General features: G+C 42.5%; 2 protein-coding genes across 2 annotated transcripts; both read left to right on the top strand.

Annotated features, from left to right (window-relative positions):
- The first annotated feature begins 11,719 nt into the window (after positions 1-11,719).
- Positions 11,720-15,388, top strand: LOC134206582 (uncharacterized). The gene has a single exon (XM_062682307.1). It carries the CDS (start codon positions 11,720-11,722, stop codon positions 15,386-15,388), a length of 3,669 nt encoding a protein of 1,222 aa, XP_062538291.1.
- A 495-nt stretch (positions 15,389-15,883) lies between these two features.
- Positions 15,884-16,996, top strand: LOC134206581 (uncharacterized). The gene has a single exon (XM_062682306.1). The coding sequence runs from the start codon at positions 15,884-15,886 to the stop codon at positions 16,994-16,996; it is 1,113 nt and encodes a 370-aa protein (XP_062538290.1).
- The last annotated feature ends 1,176 nt before the right edge of the window (positions 16,997-18,172 follow it).

The following is an 18,172-nucleotide window of genomic DNA, read 5'->3' as shown; positions in this document are numbered from 1 at the left end:
CAATGAAATTTATAATTCTTTTGCAAGTCCTGAGATGACTAGTTTTTTCGTGGGTCCAGTTTAAGATATTTTTGCAAAATCTTAGTTAGTGGATTCATGTTGTGTCAGGAGAAATTTGTTCAACAGAACACCTATTTCTGAGATATGAATTGATATTCAAACCGTTGGTATTCAAACTCCATTTCCGATTTCTTTAAAAAAAATTCAAATAAAAAATTAAAAATCGACTAATGCTTCACAGTTTGACAAAAATCAATTTAATTCATTAATTGTTTCCATTTTTTTGTGAATTTTTATTTTTCATCTTGTTAAAATATTGCTACTTCGGAACTTTTACATTTATTGTACAATAACTGTAGATTGTTACCACAGAAGCACCATTGCAGTGTGCTGCAAGTGTATAATGTTACCAAATGTCCAACAAGATGTCATGTCCGACGAAAACAGATGTGAATAAAATGCAGAACGGGGGGTTATCAAGATGGAAATTTCATTTGAAGCTTTATTGAATAGCGAACTTATTGAATAGCGAACGTCCGTGTGCTGAAAAAGCGAGTGTCAAATGCAGTGGAAAGTGTAAGCACCTCCCTCTCAATTTTTTTCTTAGCAGGAACTAGATCGAATATTGAGAAACCTGCTCGGATAATTCAACCCGTAGTGTACCAAACCCTTATATTAACAACGATCCGTCATCAGGATCGCTTCTTTTAGAACAGTACTTGGTTTGGCCCTTAGGCATTTTTGCCTAAACAATAAAGGCTGTCCATCAATCAGTTGGCATAATCACCAAGGAAGTTTTTTCCTCTCAACCATCCAAGATGGCCCAAACAAGGCCATCCATGTTGGAAATCCTGACTATGCCCATGATAGCAGAACAAAAGGAACCTAAGCAACAATCATCCGCAGTAGTTTATAACCATTTTTTTATAATCAGTACTTGCATTGCCATGTTCAGGACGTCTTATGACGTCTTATGTAAAAAGCTTTCAAACCCAATTTCCTGTAGGTAAGAAGCGTATTCCAAGAATACCCACAACGGATACAGTCATCTTATTCAAATTATGGTTCATAATTGGAAATATGTATGAATATAGTATGCCAGGTAAGATGTACGGTTACAAAGCCAGACCATGCTGAAGATGGCTGGGTTCGATTCCAGGTCCGGCCTAAGAAATTTTCGGATTAGAAATTTTCTCGACTTCCCTAGTCATAAAAGCATCATCTTGTTAGCCTCATCATATACGAATGCAAAAATGGTTATTTGGTTTAGAAACCGAACTGTGGAAGTGCTACATGAACACTAAGCTTCGAAATAGCAATTTCCAAATGGGGTATGTCTTCTTATTGACATTACATCCCCACACTGGGACAGATCCGCCTCGCAGCTTAGTGTTCATTAAGCACTTCCACAGTTATTAACTCTGCGAGGTTTCTAAACCAGGTTACCATTTTTGCATTCGTATATCATGAGGCTAACACGATGATACTTTAATACCCAGGGAAGTCGAGATAATTTCCAATCCGAAAATTGTCTAGACCGGCACCGGGAATCGAACCCAGCCACCCTCAGCATGGTCTTGCTCTGTAGCCGCGCGTCTTACCACACGGCTAAGGAGGGCCCCTTGGGGTATGTAATGGGGTATGTATTACATGTATATTGCATATGTATGTATGCCAATAAGAAGAAGTAAGAAAAAGAAAAAGCCTATTTGAACACAAGTCTATAGTTTAAGGGGGAAATAAAATTGGCATAACCAACAACCGCGTGTTTCAAGTGAGTGTTTGTGCTGCTGCACGGTATTGCACTACCACAGTTATAATTTTGCGGTAGACGAAAAGAGACAAACGACACACTGTCGATGGTGGTTCGATCGGAAACCTCTTTCTATTGTCCAATTGTTTCATGAACCTTAACGGGTGGCTAAAAAGTGGGAATGGAAAGAATGGTTCAAGAAGAAAACTTCAAAGCAGTACTACAGTTCAATCTGATATAGGGGAAATGACGGCTTTGACAGGTTTTGTTCTATTATTGGCAGGGGGTTTTCTATAACCAATTATGCTCAAATTTGCTCTTTGCATATCAAAGAATATGGACCAGCTATGGCAGCTAATGCACGAAAACGGATTTCCGGATAAACTGACACGGTTGATCAAAGCGACGATGGATCGGGTGATGTGCGTAGTTCGAGTTTCAGGGGCATTCCCTTCGAGGCGAGTCCCTTCGAAACCCGCAGAGGGTTACGGCAAGGTGATGGTCTTTCGTGTCTGCTATTCAACATCGCTTTGGAAGGGGTAATATGAAGAGCATGGATTAACACGAGTGGTACAATTTTCAATAAGACCGTCCAGCTATTTGGCTTCGCCGACGATATAGATATTATGGCCCGTAACTTTGAGAAGATGGAGGAAGCCTACATCAGACTGAAGAGTATGTGCTGAAGAGGGAAGCCAAGTGGATCGGACTAGACATCAACACGTCGAAGACGAAGTACATGATAGGAAGAGGTTCAAGAGAAGACAATGTGAGCCACCCACCGCGAGTTGGCATCGGTGGTGACGAAATCGAGGTGGTAGAAGAATTTGTGTACTTGGGCTCACTGGTGACTGCCGAAATGATACCAGCAGAGAAATTCGGAGACACATCATGGCAGGAAATCGTACGTATTTTGGACTCCGCAAAACGCTCCGATCGAATGAAGTTCGCCGCCGTACCGAAACTGACAATATACAAAACACTTATTAAAACGGTAGTCCTCTACGGACACGAGACCTGGACGATGCTCGCGGAAGACCAACGCGCACTCGGAGTTTTCGAAAGGAAAATGCTGCGTACCATCTATGGTGGGGTGCAGATGGCGGACGGTACGTGGAGGAGGCGAATGAACCACGAGTTGCATCAGCTGCTGGGACAACCATCCATCGTTCACACCACGAAAATCGGACGACTGCGGTGGGCCGGGCACGTAGCCAGAATGTCGGACAATAACCCGGTGAAAATGGTTCTCGACAACGATCCGACGGGTACGAGAAGGCGAGGTGCGCAGCGGGCAAGGTGGATCGATCAGGTGAAAGATGACTTGCGGACCCTCCGTAGACTACGTGGTTGGCGACGTGTAGCCATGGACCGAGCCGAATGGAGAAGACTCTTATATACCGCACAGGCCACTTCGGCCTTAGTCTGAATAAATAATAAAAATAATATCAAAAAATATTGTGGCCAAATTTCATAAAATTTGGTTAACAAAAACCTCCTGACAATAATAGAACAAAACCTGCCAAAGCCGTCATTTCCCCTACGTCTTAGTCTTTAAACATTAGTTTAATGAATAATAGCAAATGGTCCGGGGATTGCAAGTGACCGCTGGACGGCTGCCATTTTCGGATGATGCTTCTGATCCTATTTATGAGTTGCTTCATGTCTTTGGCCTTCCAATCACCTTTGAATTCAAAGGAGCACAGTTGACCAAAAATCCTATAACAGTTTTCGAAACATTTTTACGTGTAGAATTGTCCACAGTGTTTTACCATGATATTTTATTGCTTGAACAATTGTGCAATGCGTGTCTTCCTGTTTTGATAGCATGTTTTGAACAACTAAACATGTTGGAGTAAAAGTGTCTGGGAGACATTTTCTGAATATTCTAAGGATTCATTCACATAAGGAACTATTTCTTAGAAAGCATTAATGTTCTCATAGAAAAGTATTGAAGTATTGAAATTAGTGACCACCCATCACACTATCACAGTTCAAGAGACTTTGTATTTCACACGTAAGAGCTGTTTTTTAAACAGTCATATATTTAAGTTTTTGGTATTGACTAATTGTGTATCTTGACGAAGTTTGTGATAACGGATATCTTTTCTTGAAAAATGTAAAGGATTTGTTATTTCATTAGGGCGCTTATAGACTATTTTTGTTCGCCTCGATGATGATGATGGTATTTTATTTATTGAGTTGTATTTTTACATTCTTTTGTGTAGTCTAAAAATGTTTGAGAATCGCGCGCGAAATACAAGTATAAATGTACATTCAAAGTTAATTGCCTATATGCCGGGTGTATTAAGCCACCCGGAGTGGAAATTAATTTCTATGTCTGAAACTTGATTATGCATATGTACAACATGTGATAGATTTAGGTCGGAAAAGGTATTGGAGGGTAACCGCCCCTTCGGTGGGGTTTGATCCCACGACCCCAGTTCGCATGACAGGTGCTTTCCCTACTAAGCTACGAAGGACCTCCGTCGTCCACCGCAGCTTAGCGGGTACTGATGAAACCAAATTCCCAGCACCAGGTACCAGCCGATCTCTCGCAATACATTTTCAGAACTAACTCTCTCAAATGTATTTTTGTACACATGTCAACCAAGTAGGATGAGTATTTAGTATTGTCCGGCTCACACACACTTGCTTCATCAGTAACGGCGCTCAATGAAGTAGGGTTGTGTGAGGTTGTGCCAGTTGGTCGTCAGATCCCGACCCGACCACACTCCGGGTGGCTTAATACCCGGCATATAGGCAATTAACTTTGAATGTACTGATCTCGAGTGGCGATCTCTATTCGCTTGTGTGGTCGGGTCGGGATCTGACGACCAAACTGGCACAACCTCACACAACCCTACTTCATTGAGCGCCGTTGCTGATGAAGCAAGTGTGTGTGAGCCGGACAATACTAAATACTCATCCTACTTGGTTGACATGTGTACAAAAATACATTTGAGAGAGTTAGTTCTGAAAATGTATTGCGAGAGATCGGCTGGTACCTGGTGCTGGGAATTTGGTTTCATCAGTACCCGCTAAGCTGCGGTGGACGACGGAGGTCCTTCGTAGCTTAGTAGGGAAAGCACCTGTCATGCGAACTGGGGTCGTGGGATCAAACCCCACCGAAGGGGCGGTTACCCTCCAATACCTTTTCCGAACTAAATCTATCACATGTTGTACATATGCATAATCAAGTTTCAGACAGGTATAAATGACTTTTTACGATTTTATAATCAATACTTGAAACATTTGGAACTGTTTGAAGGATACTATGAAAAGTAGTGAGCTCTCAGATAGAACACGATTTTATCGAGACTTTTGGTATCTACGGAGAGGTAACACAAGTTTTGAATTTTTTCGAGTAAATTAAATTGATTGGTACTAGCGAGAATAGTTTGAGAAAGCGCTTCTTGACGAAACTTTTGGCATCATGCGAGAGGTATCACAAGTTTTGTTTGTATCTTAATCGGACTCGTTGTACCACTGATGATGCTTGCAAAACTCTGTGGTGGAATTCAACTGTTTCTTTTCACTAACTTATGTTTTTTGCTGTATAGCGATGTTATATGTTAATGTTATTTATATCTGTGGAAATAATCGGATCGTTTATTGTTTGCCAAATCTGATTAAAATTGATCATTATTAATTATCTTAAAGATAAATCGTCTAGCTCAAACCTTTGTAGGGGTATGTGGCGGGACCATCATCATCATCTCATCTCATCATCTCTCATTAGACGAGGCTGTTTTTTTTTAGAAAATACGAGCGATGCTATATTATATTCAAACAAATTTGGCTCACCCCGACGTATAAAATCTAAAACTCAGTTAGTAAGTAATATGCTCGAATCAAATCAAAGCACATTTAAAATCTACCCATTGTGATTATCCAAGTTTTCCTCCAAGCTTCCCATTTACGGTGGAGAAATTTATCCCTCCGGAATCTCACTTCCACGGGACTGAAATAAACGGTTTACTTTGTAAATGTATCGCAATCTGTTTTCTATTTCCCCGAAAAATTGAAACCCGTCCTTCGTAGTAGGTATGTAGTGAACTCATATCGGTTTCCCTATCCTGAAGCTGTGCAAAAACTCCCCCTCCTTAGGGATTGAATTCGCAATCCCAGTATCGGCCGTTGAATCGCATTATGAGAAATGATTTAATTTTTCATGCCAAATTAGTCACACGATATCGAGTTTTCTATAATTGGAAGTTGAATTCTTACTTCGGTTCGTTTAACTTAACTATCGTTTGCTGTAGACGGGGAGCGTCAATATATTTCATCGACGTTAACCCTTCTCGTTATTTTACCGGATTGCAACAGTTGGAGCGCCAACGTCGGATTAGAATTTTCTAAGATTGTAACCTCATGTTGGGTGCCGAGGTGGTGCTCGAAAATATATTTTCAAAGTTTTGTCGATAGTACCTAATGGTTTTTATTTTCTTTCTTTCTTTCCGGCCTACCAGGCACTTATTCGAATGAAATAAAGGTCCATACTCGTTCGGAGACAGAAAACAGCTCTAGCATGATTTTTGAAAACGTCGTTTGTCCAAAATGAGAGATTCTCTTTCTCAATACGCTCTCTATCGCTAATAGGGGAGAACAGTGCATAATGCACCCCTGGGGCGAAATGGCCTCACTCATATAATCTGTTGTAGGTCATTTATGAACGAATATTATCATAACAATTCATAATTAGTTATCCATCATTGAGCTACATTGGAAAAAAAATGAGCAGAATCCCTTCATATTCACTCATATTTAACGATTTGCTATTTTTCCACCACACCCGTAAGATTGTAGTTTAATCCATTAAGAAAAAAACAAACAACCATGCGTTCACCATCATTTTACATGCAATTGAGTAGTTTTACACCACCATTCGGGCCACCACCACCTGTGGCAAAACACAGGCCTTTTTTAAAAACTTTTTTAAATGCGTTAGAAAGTCATGAAAACCTTATTGTTTTGAATAGGGAATGTAAAATGTAGCTGGGTTTGTACATTTTGCACCCATACGTTAAAATGGTTGGATTCTTGTTTAAATGGGCGAAAACATCGAAGAGCTTAAGGGGTGCATTTTGGACCGTTCTCCCCATCTGTGCTACGGTTGTAATATTTTCACCTCAGCACGCAAGACCAAGTCATTTTCTCGATCAATCTCTGCTAAAAAATCCAATGTGTTCGTATGACTTTATAATAATCGAAAGAGAAAGTCAACAAAGAAAGCTTCTCTTTTGGCCATTCGAGGTTTACAAAAATCAGGCGTAAGTTGATATTAGAACAGCTAATTGGGCTATAAGGCCCTATCTCGTTGATGGTTGCAAACGATAGCGCATCGATCAAGAACAGCGAATGTAAAACTACCAATTTGCCAATGACATCAAAATTATCCTCTCTTGTAAATGTTTTAACACACTATAAGCAAAAACGCGAAATCTGATCCCTGGACAAACAAATCAACCGGCAACCCCGAATGCGCAGCAATGCTGATGCTGAAATTGGTCTACAAAATATTCGTGATTTAACAATATTGAATTTTTTATCGCGTTACCAACCCAAATCGGGTTTTGAATTCACTATTTCTTCATCAGCAAATACTATACTTCTAAATACTCACGCTTCTCTAATGTGAACGTGTACTACACACATGTGGAAGTGTTGGCTTGAGAAATGGATTGCGAGTGATTTGACTATGCGTCCAATTTGGGAATCTCGAGCTCGTTTAGTAGCCGCTAGGTTGCGAAGCCCGATGGAGGTCCTTCGTAGCTTAGTTGGTTAAAGCACCAGACTAGCGTACTTTAGGGTCATGGGTTCGAGTCCCATCGAAGGGAAAGTGGTTACCTCCAATACATTTTCCAAATCATTATCTTCCACATAATGTACATATTCACATATGAATTTTCACAACATTGTAAATTAATGTCCAAGTCGGGTGGTTTAATCCTCGGGAATAGGCAATTAACTTTGATTGAACGAAGATACTTTTATGCCCAGGGAAGTCGAGACAATTTTCAATCCGAAAATTGCCTAGACTGGCACCGGGAATCGAACCCAGCCACCCTCAGTATGGTCTTGCTTTGTACCCACGCGTCTTACCACATGGCTAAGGAGGGCAATACATAAAGGAAATGACGGCTTTGTTCTGTTCTATTATTGTCAGGGGGGGTTTTTGTTGACCAAATTTTATGAAATTTGGCCACAATATTCTTTGATATGCAAATAATGTTTAGGCCAAATTTGAGCATAATTGGTTTTAAATGCGATGGCTTCCTTTTTTACGTTGAGCCGCTGGCAACTGCGATGAACGTACATTGACAAAAATCCGATCAATATTTTTATTTGTGATACACATAAATTTGAACTAGTGTTTCCCAAATAATGACTATATGAATATGCTTGTCACATAGATATGTGGAAACACACATAACCTTTATTTGACTAATGACCTTTATGTGGATTTTCCTGTAGCGGATATAAAACTCAAAGGTGCAGCCTAAAGACACTATATACAAAGACGCGAAATCTGATCCCTGAGCAAATAATTCGACAGGCAACCCTGAATGCGCAACACTGTTCATATTGCATAAAGTTTTCAAATTGGTGTAAGTGATTTTCTTAATTTCAAAAAATGATTAATAACGCTTATACCCACGCAAATCAGATAGAAAATACAATATAAACAAGTTGAGAGTCATTTTCTACCATTTGTAGGGGTTTATCAGGCTACATTGATCCAAACATATTACAACAATAATTTAAACAAGTTTATTTGCGGAAGTTAAATTAGCCCTTACCAAATGCTCTGCGTGATTTTTTGGAATGACAGGTCTTCTGCTCGATTGGAATAGCACTGACAGTAAATTTGGAATTCCAATTGGAACATTTCCCGTCTTTGTTTATAATGTCTTTAGTGCAGCCCAATCGGGTTGTACGCAAAGGTGACGTAGGACTACGTAGCTATTCGAAATTGATGTTATTTGCCATAATAATTTGTGTCGTTCTATTAACATTGAGCAAACTGCTCGGAGGCCAACTGAATCAAGAAGTCGAAAAGTTGTTCCCAGTTGGATGAACTTTGAGTCTCTAACCGTGGAATTAACATGACTCATCGGCCGCTGAAGCCACTCGATTGGCTTTCAGTCGGGGACATCACAATCCTTACTTTACCTTACTTACTTACCGACAATCCGATATGAACTTTCTTCAAAGTGCAAAACTCAATCGTAACTAGCAAATTTGATAGCGTGGCGGAGGGAGATGATGCAATTAATTTGAACGCATGGAATCATGATTTTTCGCTAAGCCTCCACCATTTGGAATGAATTTCCAGCATTGCCACTGCTACCCACGCGTTCGTGCTGCTGTGTCCGCTCCGCTGCATCAAATTTTCTCGAACTGCTAATTCCGCTCTTTCCGCGAAATCCCGATCTAAATGGCTCGCGCGTGCCGAACAGCAGCTTTCTTGTATTTAATAAATTAAGCCCGTTAGCCCCGCCCCTTTGTGATCTGATATGGGTGTAAATAAAATGTGCACTCATAACGATTAATTTAGGGGCGGGGCTAATGGAATTACTTCATTAGATATAAGAAACCTGCTTCTCGGCGCGCGCGAGCCATTTTGATCGGGATTCCGCAGACAACGGACTGTTTGGAGAACGACAAGTTCTAAGAATCCTATGAAATTTTCTCGCAAGATTCTGAATTGGGTATGAGATGTTATTTATCTAAGATGCGTATTGTTGCGAGGAATAACAACAATAATTTGACTCAAGACGAAGTTTCTTCATATTACAAAAACATTATCTCTTGGCATATGTCTGTCCGAGCGACGTTCACCGATGGGTGGTTAGATAGTTTCCACTGAGGTGGCGTCTTCATTATACAAAAGCCACCATTTTATACAAAAGAAGGTTGATCCGACTATCCGAAATAATCTTTCTTCAAAGTAAAAAACTCAATCGTAACTAGCAAATTTGGTAGCGCGGCGGAGGGAGATGATGCAATTAATTTGAACGGATGGAATCACTAACAGCAACCAAGCTACCACGTCAAACCCGATGCCACCGAAACAGTCCATTTTCGCAATTAACTATTTCTTTCCATAAAATGTTGGTCCTAAGAAGAACCATTTTTCATTTCCCAATGCGCCTTTCCAATAACTAGCTGCATCCAAACGCTTGTCGGCACCTTGCGTTGAAAATTTTGTCCGACCGCCACTTGATGATTTTTCGCTAAGCCTCTAAAATTTGGAATAAATTTTCCACATTGCCACTGCCACCCAAGCCTTCGTGCTGCTGTGTCCGCTCCGCTGCATCGAATGTCGAACTGCTCTTTTTGGAATATCGATCAAAATGGCTCGCGCGCACCGATCAGCAGCTTTCTTGTATTTAATAAATTAAGCCCGTTAGCCCCGCCCCCTCCGAAATTCTGGCAACGTGCCCAGCCCACTGCAGTCTTCCGATTTTCGCGGTGTGAACGATGGATGGTTCTCCCAACAGCTGATGCAACTCGTGGTTCATTCGCCTCCTCCACGTACCGTCCGCCAGGAAGGAAGGAAGAATATATTTTAAAATGCTTCTGAAATGATATTAACAGTGATATATTGAAAACTTTTTAATACATAGGGTTAGAATTTTGAAAAAAACACATGTTAGGCTATGTAGATGTTATAGTCGACAAACGCTACTACGGGAGAATGTAGCATGTAGCTTAGACAATATTCATTTGGTAGTGTAGTTTGCAATGCCCAAAATTGCTCGAATGAAAAGCTTTTCCGAGACACACGATTGGTGTCCGAATATCAGCCGAAACGGTTTGAATAGAGCCCGAACAGAAATATGTAGCGCGCGCAATTTTTGAAATAATTTCGTTATTCGTAATTGGGTCCTTTCCGAGCGCGGTCAGCCACTAAATTGTTAACCTGTATCCGTAGTTTTTAAATAAAGTTAGAATAAGCAATAAAGTGGTTATTGAATAAAACGGGATACACCGGAAGGGTCACAACATTGGTGCCGTGACCAGGATAGTGATCTAGGAAGGAATCGACGCCGAGACGCCATTGGAACCTTGGACAATAGTGATCTACACTCTATTATACGGAACCAACCGCCATCGAGATCGTGACGATCTTTGGACGTAGCCATCGCGGTTTCACCAACGGTTTATTAGTGGCATTAGTCGGACCTTGCGCCTCGGAATTGGACATTTGGACAGCGGATACGATCGGTATTTCGGCGTGTGGAATTGGCCATCAAGAGCTGGTGTAATTTTATTATACAAGGCCTTAACAAAAGGCTCAATTGGTGAGTCTCTGTCCAGACATCTTTTTATTGGTTGGAAGGTGCTTCTCTTGTTGGAATTTCAGAACAATACGTTCACTTCTGTGCTTTCTTGAGACGCCATCGCTATCGGCTCCAAATATCGTACCGCTGAAACCTACGGAGGACGAATCCCAACGAATGGAGTTCCAGTTCGTGTTCTTAGAATTTTACCCATTCTAAAAAGGCCGTTGCTGTAGGAGAATTACATTTATACAAGGCCTAATTGACAGGCTCACCAGGTGAGTTTCTGTCCATCAACTGTAATTCTCGTTAGAAGGTGCTTCGCTGCTTGTATTTCCACAGAAATCGTCATCTTTGAGTACCGGGTCGATATTATCGTTGTGTTTGGCGCTAAATCCATTTGCATACAAGGCCTAGTTGACAGGCTCACCAGGTGAGTTTCTGTCCAACAAACGATAAATCTGGTTAGAAGGTGCTTCGCTTCTTCATGTTTTACAGTGCTACGTACCATTCATTGTCTGGTCTGATTGCCGTTGCCGTCGCTGAATCATTATTATACAAGGCCTGATAGACAGGCTCACCAGGTGAGTTTCTGTCCAGAAAACAATTATTTCCGTTAGAAGGTGCTTCGCTGGTTGCTTTCCTCACAGTTCAAGGTTTCAAGGAAATCATCATCATGTCGAAGAAGCAGAAGTTGCTTATGCGCACCAGGGACAACGTGGTCGAATTTGTCATGCGCATCGAGCAGTACCTGAACAGCACCGTTCAGTTCGATCATCAGCAGGTCATCATACGCATGGAAAAGCTCGAGCAGAAGTGGAAGGAATTCGAGGAGGTAATGGGCGACATAGAAGGCTTAGAGGACAACGAAGACAACCTAAAAGAACTACAGCAATTGCGAGTGGAATTCGAGGAAAAATATTACACGGTAAGGGGAGGGTTGGCGAATAAGTTAGCGAGACAGCATGCAACACAAAACACACAACCCAATCACAACACCTCGAATGTACAAGCTGCGGTTCGACTTCCTCAAATCAATCTGCCGGAGTTCAACGGTGATTTTGAAAATTGGTTGCCGTTCCATGACACGTTTGTGGCTTTGATTGACTCTTCTGCCGATTTGAGTAATATTCAAAAATTCCACTACTTGCGTGCTTCTCTCAAAGGCGATGCGTTGAAATTGGTAGATTCTTATTCTATGAGCGATGCTAACTATAGGGTTGCTTGGGATGGTTTGGTGGCTCGTTTCTCAAACAACTACCTTCTCAAGAAACGACATATGAACGCGCTTTTTGAATATCCGAGGATAAAAAAGGAATCTGCTGTTGCGTTGCATGATCTCATCGATTGCTTTGAGCGGAACACAAAAATTTTGGATCAACTTGGAGAGAAGACCAACGGTTGGGGTGCGATGTTAGTGCATTTGATGGTTTCGAAACTCGACGAAATTACGCAAAAGCGGTGGGAGGAAAACGTCGCACCAGAAAAGGAGCCTACATTTACATCGCTGGTGCAGTTTCTCAAAAAGCAGACTCGAGTTTTGGATGCAGTTTCTGTTGATCAGCATATATTCGTTCCGACTACGTCGTCGCCACATAATAGTTTCAAGCCTCGAATGGCCAAGGTTTCGGTCAACTCGGCGACTGAAAATTTCTCCTCGAACTGTTTTGCCTGCCAAGACAAACATTGGATCTCTCGGTGTCCAGCCTTTGCGAAACTTCCTGTTGATAAAAGGCTGCAACTCACCAACTCCAAGCGGTTATGTAGTAATTGTCTGGGACGAAATCATTTGGCTCGAGATTGCCCGTCAAAGTACCGATGCAAAACTTGCTCGAAGAAGCATCATTCGTTGCTGCACCCTGGTTTCCCTGGTTCTGGTTCTGGTCCCTCTTCCAATATCTCTCCAGCAGCGAATGTTGACGTACAGTTACCTGGTCCATCTTCATCTGGTGGTGGTTCAAACCCTTCTACTACTGTGGGTCCTTCGACGGCAACAATATCATCGAATTTGGCGGTAGGAAATACTAGGTCGCACGTGTTCCTGCAGACGGTGTTGTTGAAGGTGAAAGATGCATTGGGAAGGACGCACATCGCACGAGCTCTCCTAGATTCTGGCTCGCAGGCTAATCTGATGTCAAGGAGACTATTTCAACTTCTCCGGCTTTCTCGACTGGATAGGAAGGTGGTAATAACGGGAATCGGAGGATCGCGCAGCCAATCGGCATTTGAAGTCTCCACCACAATATCTTCACGCGTCCAGAAGTATTCAATTGCAATGGAATTTCTGGTTTTGGATAAAGTTACTGACGATCAACCTTCACGGTCTATTCCGTTGATGCACTGGAATCCTCCTTCCGATATAGCTCTAGCGGATCCGGAATTTTTTGTCTCGGCTCCGATCGATTTAGTGCTGGGTGCTCAATACTTCTACGACTTTCTAGTACGTGATGGTGGCCGGTTGCAGGTTCGAAAGTTTGGAAATGCTCTTCCTGTGTTCGTGCAAACAATATTCGGATGGGTTGCGACAGGTGAATCCAAATGCATGGATGAAATAAGCAATGTCAGTTGTCACGTAGCTAGAATAGAACCGTTCGAGAAAACTATCGAAAAGTTTTGGGCTTTGGAGGAACTTTCGAACAAAACACCATATTCGCAAGAGGAAGAAGACTGTGAGGCGCACTTCACTAGTACACATACACGAGACGGTATGGGAAGATATACGGTTCGTTACCCTAAACGCATGGATTTCTACGACATGATTGGAGAGTCTAAACAAGGTGCGATACGACGGTTTTCCCAAATCGAGAAACGCTTGGAGAAAGATTTTGGTTTGCGTAAGCAGTATTCAGATTTCATGCAAGAATATTTGAGTTTGGGCCACATGAAGTGTATAGGCGAGGCTAGCGATCCGCAATTGGATGAAGGAAAAACGGTCTGTTATCTCCCGCACCACCCGGTGTTTAAGGAGTCAAGTTCGACTACCAAGGTGCGCGTAGTCTTTGATGGGTCTGCTAAAACGTCTACTAATTACTCGCTGAATGATGCTCTGCTTGCTGGTCCAAATATACAAGACGATCTCCTCGACTTGATGCTCCGTTTCAGAAAACATGCTGTCGCATTAGTCGCTGATGTCACTAAAATGTACCGACAGATCAGGGTTCATGAAGACGACACACCTCTTCAGAGAATTGTATGGAGATTTAGCACTGTAGAACCCCTTCAAGTGTACGAGCTCCAAACAATCACCTATGGTTTAACTCCATCTTCATTCCTTGCCACTCGAGTTTTGAAGCAACTGGCTTTGGACTCGAAGAACAAATGGGATCTTGCTACTTCAGCGGTGCAGGAAGATTTCTACATGGACGACTTTTTATCCGGAGCTGATTCTGTACCCGAAGCTATCGAACTTCAAGAAGAAGTGCAAACACTGATGTCGCAAGGAGGTCTCGAGTTGCGGAAATGGTGCTCCAACAAGGTGGAAGTTCTGCGTAAGATTCCCAAGGAACTGTTGGGAGGAGAGGCAACATTGCACTTCGACGATCTACAAAAAATAAAAACGTTAGGAGTAGGTTGGGAGACCGGACCAGACCAGTTTTGCATCGAGGTTCAACCACCTACACACGAGGGCTATTTAACGAAACGCAAAATTTTCTCGACGATTGCAAAGCTGTACGACCCGCTTGGTTTGGTGTCACCAGTCGTGGCATGGGCAAAAATTCATATGCAGCAGCTTTGGATTGCGAATTCTGGATGGGACGATCAAGTACCAAATGACGTTATGGTGAAATGGGAGGAATTTTCTTCACAATTACAATGCCTGGAAGAATACAAGGTTCCGAGATACCTTTTCTTGCTGGGATCATCATCGATTGAATTCCACGTGTTCACGGATGCATCAGAAGCAGGATATGGTGCATGTATCTACGCACGCTCGGAAGACCAGGAAGGAAACACAAAGATTCAACTAATTGCGGCCAAATCCAGAGTTGCACCACTAAAACGCATTAGTTTACCGCGACTCGAACTTTGTGCTGCTTTACTTGGGGCTAGGTTGTACGCTCGAGTATCGAAAGCTTTGCGCATGGAAGGTACTCGATGCTGGTTTTGGACAGACTCGACTGTAACTCTGCACTGGATTCAAGCAACACCAAATTCATGGCAAAATTTCATCGGCAACCGTACGGCAGAAATCCAGCAACTAACGCATGGCCATTCATGGAACCACGTGAGCGGAAACGAAAATCCAGCGGACCACGTTTCGCGGGGAATGCTTCCCAAGGAATTGATCGGAAACACTATTTGGAGGAGTGGACCATCATGGCTATCACGAGGAAAAAACGACTAGCCTAAGAAGTCAAACGTAGTTCCATCCGAAGATCTCCTGGAGCGACGAAAATCGGTTTTTGTGGCACAAACAGGATCGGACCATAATTTTCTGTTCTACCGATACTCTTCCTTCCAAAGACTGGTTAGAATAACAGCTCTACTTCTTCGCTTCAAAAACCAATGTCAACGAAAATTCGCTCCTAGTCCTAATACATTCGTATCAGTCCATGAATTGGAACAGGCCAAGGAAGTCCTTTCAAGGGTTGCACAACAGGAGGTTTTTACGGAAGAGTTCAAGGATTTGGCTAATAATCGACCGGTTTCTAAACGTTCACCGCTGCGCCTGCTTCATCCATTCCTAGACGAAAATAGCCTAATTCGTCTGCGTGGGCGTCTGGATCACTCTTCTGAAAATTACCAAACAAAGCACCCTATCATCCTTCCAAAGCATCACCCTCTCACATACCTAATCACCGAATACTACCACAAACTCTGTATGCACTCTGGGCCTCGCATGACACTTGCCTCTATGCACCAAGAATTTTGGCCTGTAAACGGCAAACTAGTCGCCAACTCTGTGTTCCGTAAGTGTTTGCAATGCTTTCGTCAAAACCCTACCCCTATCGTTCAACCCGTTGGCCAATTACCGAAGCAACGCACCGCACCAAATAGAGCTTTCGCTGTGACCGGAGTGGATTTTTGTGGCCCTGTCTACTTGAAGCCTGTACACCGACGAGCTGCGGCACGAAAAGCCTTCATTGCGGGTTGTGTATACTTTGCATCAAAGGCCGTACACCTGGAGCTGGTATGCGATTTGTCAACAGAAGCCTTTATCGCCGCACTACGCCGCTTCATCGCCCGGCGCGGCATGCCAACGGAAATACACTCCGACAATGGTACAAATTTTAGAGGAGCAAATAACACCCTGGTTGAACTGCATCGTCTTTTGGAGAACAAGCGCACGAGAGAAGCAATCAACAACGAATGCAGCCTGAAGCGAATTCAATGGTATTTCATACCACCGCGAGCACCTTCATTCGGCGGATTGTGGGAGGCGGCCGTCAAAACAGCTAAAACGTCTTTGGTGAAAACACTCGGAAGCACTCAACTGTCCTATGAAGATTTTGCGACCATCCTGACCCAAATCGAAGCCAACATGAATAGTCGCCCGCTGACATCATTGTCAGGTGATCCTGGGGAGCTAGACGTTCTCACACCTGGCCATTTCCTAGTCGGTACGTCGCTACAAAGTCTGCCGGAGCCAGACTACACCAGTATCCCTAGCAACCGATTGCAACATTACCACGAACTGCAGAAGCTGGTCCAACAACACTGGGATCGATGGCGTAAGGAGTACCTCTACGAGCAGAACCATCAAAGGAAGAAGGCTGGATCAGCGACGAACATTCAAGTTGGGCAAATTGTGTTGGTACAAGATGAAGGAAAACCGTCTATATCATGGCCGCTGGCACGAATTGTGCAAATTCACCCTGGAGATGATGGCGTAGTTCGCGTTGCGACACTACGAACTTTGAGTGGAACCTACAAACGTTCAATCTCGCGTATCTACCCATTACCATGCGACCAACAACACAACACCGATGAGATCTCGACACCTGCCAGCTAAAGTCCTAAAAATAAGCAAATATTAGTGTATAATTATAGAAAATAAGTCATTCCTAGTGGTACAACGATGAAGCTATGTCTGTTTTCTTGTTTTGCTTGTAAATTTGGAACGTCAAATTTAGGTGGCCGGCTATGTAGATGTTATAGTCGACAAACGCTACTACGGGAGAATGTAGCATGTAGCTTAGACAATATTCATTTGGTAGTGTAGTTTGCAATGCCCAAAATTGCTCGAATGAAAAGCTTTTCCGAGACACACGATTGGTGTCCGAATATCAGCCGAAACGGTTTGAATAGAGCCCGAACAGAAATATGTAGCGCGCGCAATTTTTGAAATAATTTCGTTATTCGTAATTGGGTCCTTTCCGAGCGCGGTCAGCCACTAAATTGTTAACCTGTATCCGTAGTTTTTAAATAAAGTCAGAATAAGCAATAAAGTGGTTATTGAATAAAACGGAGTGTTTCGAACAAACGGAAGTGTCTTGTGCGTCTTATTTTGGGATCTGATCACTACACCGGAAGGGTCACAACAGGCTACATATCAACTCATGTTTTTTTAAATAGAAATAATTAGACTTTCGTATGACCAATCTAAAAGTAAATTAAACTTCTAACCCGAAAAATCAAACTATTTTCGGCTAAAATGTGTTTTAACGTATTACCAATCATTTTGCAAATGACGTCATATATCCCTTGCCGAGTGAAATAAAAAAGCATCATCCGGCCCCATTTTAATTTCACGCTTTCGTCAGGACCAATTAAAAAGAACAATTCGGCACACATTTCAAAAGGGCCAAACTGCTTTTGTAAACAAGAGCTTCTCAGGTCGCTGGTGAACTAATTAGTACCCAACCACACAATCCAACACCACTGATGAAAGCAGTAAATCCTCTTCTTTCGTGTTCAATGGCGCTGGATTGCGTAGATGGGAATAACTTAGCTTATCAGCGACGTGAGAAGCTCTTGTTTACAAAAGCAGTTTCGCCCTTTTGAAACGTGTGCCGAATTGTCAAAACAAAGAAAAAGAGGCAGCATCTTCGCAAGTCTCGTCTTGTCGTTGCACCATTCATGTTTTCTTTGTCTTTACAGCTTTACAGAATTACAGCCAAATTTCATTCAAGGACAACACGGGTATTGAACAAAGGATACGAACCTAAAACGCTGCTTCATGACCATC

This window comes from Armigeres subalbatus, chromosome 1 (assembly GCF_024139115.2).
Source record: "Armigeres subalbatus isolate Guangzhou_Male chromosome 1, GZ_Asu_2, whole genome shotgun sequence".
Taxonomy (NCBI): Eukaryota; Metazoa; Arthropoda; class Insecta; order Diptera; family Culicidae; genus Armigeres; species Armigeres subalbatus.
This window is presented reverse-complemented; position numbering and strand designations above follow the sequence as displayed.

Bases quoted from the DNA above. Each gene is read 5' to 3' on its own strand.
- LOC134206582 (XM_062682307.1), top strand. From the start codon at position 11,720: ATGTCGAAGAAGCAGAAGTTGCTTATGCGCACCAGGGACAACGTGGTC.
- LOC134206581 (XM_062682306.1), top strand. From the start codon at position 15,884: ATGACACTTGCCTCTATGCACCAAGAATTTTGGCCTGTAAACGGCAAA.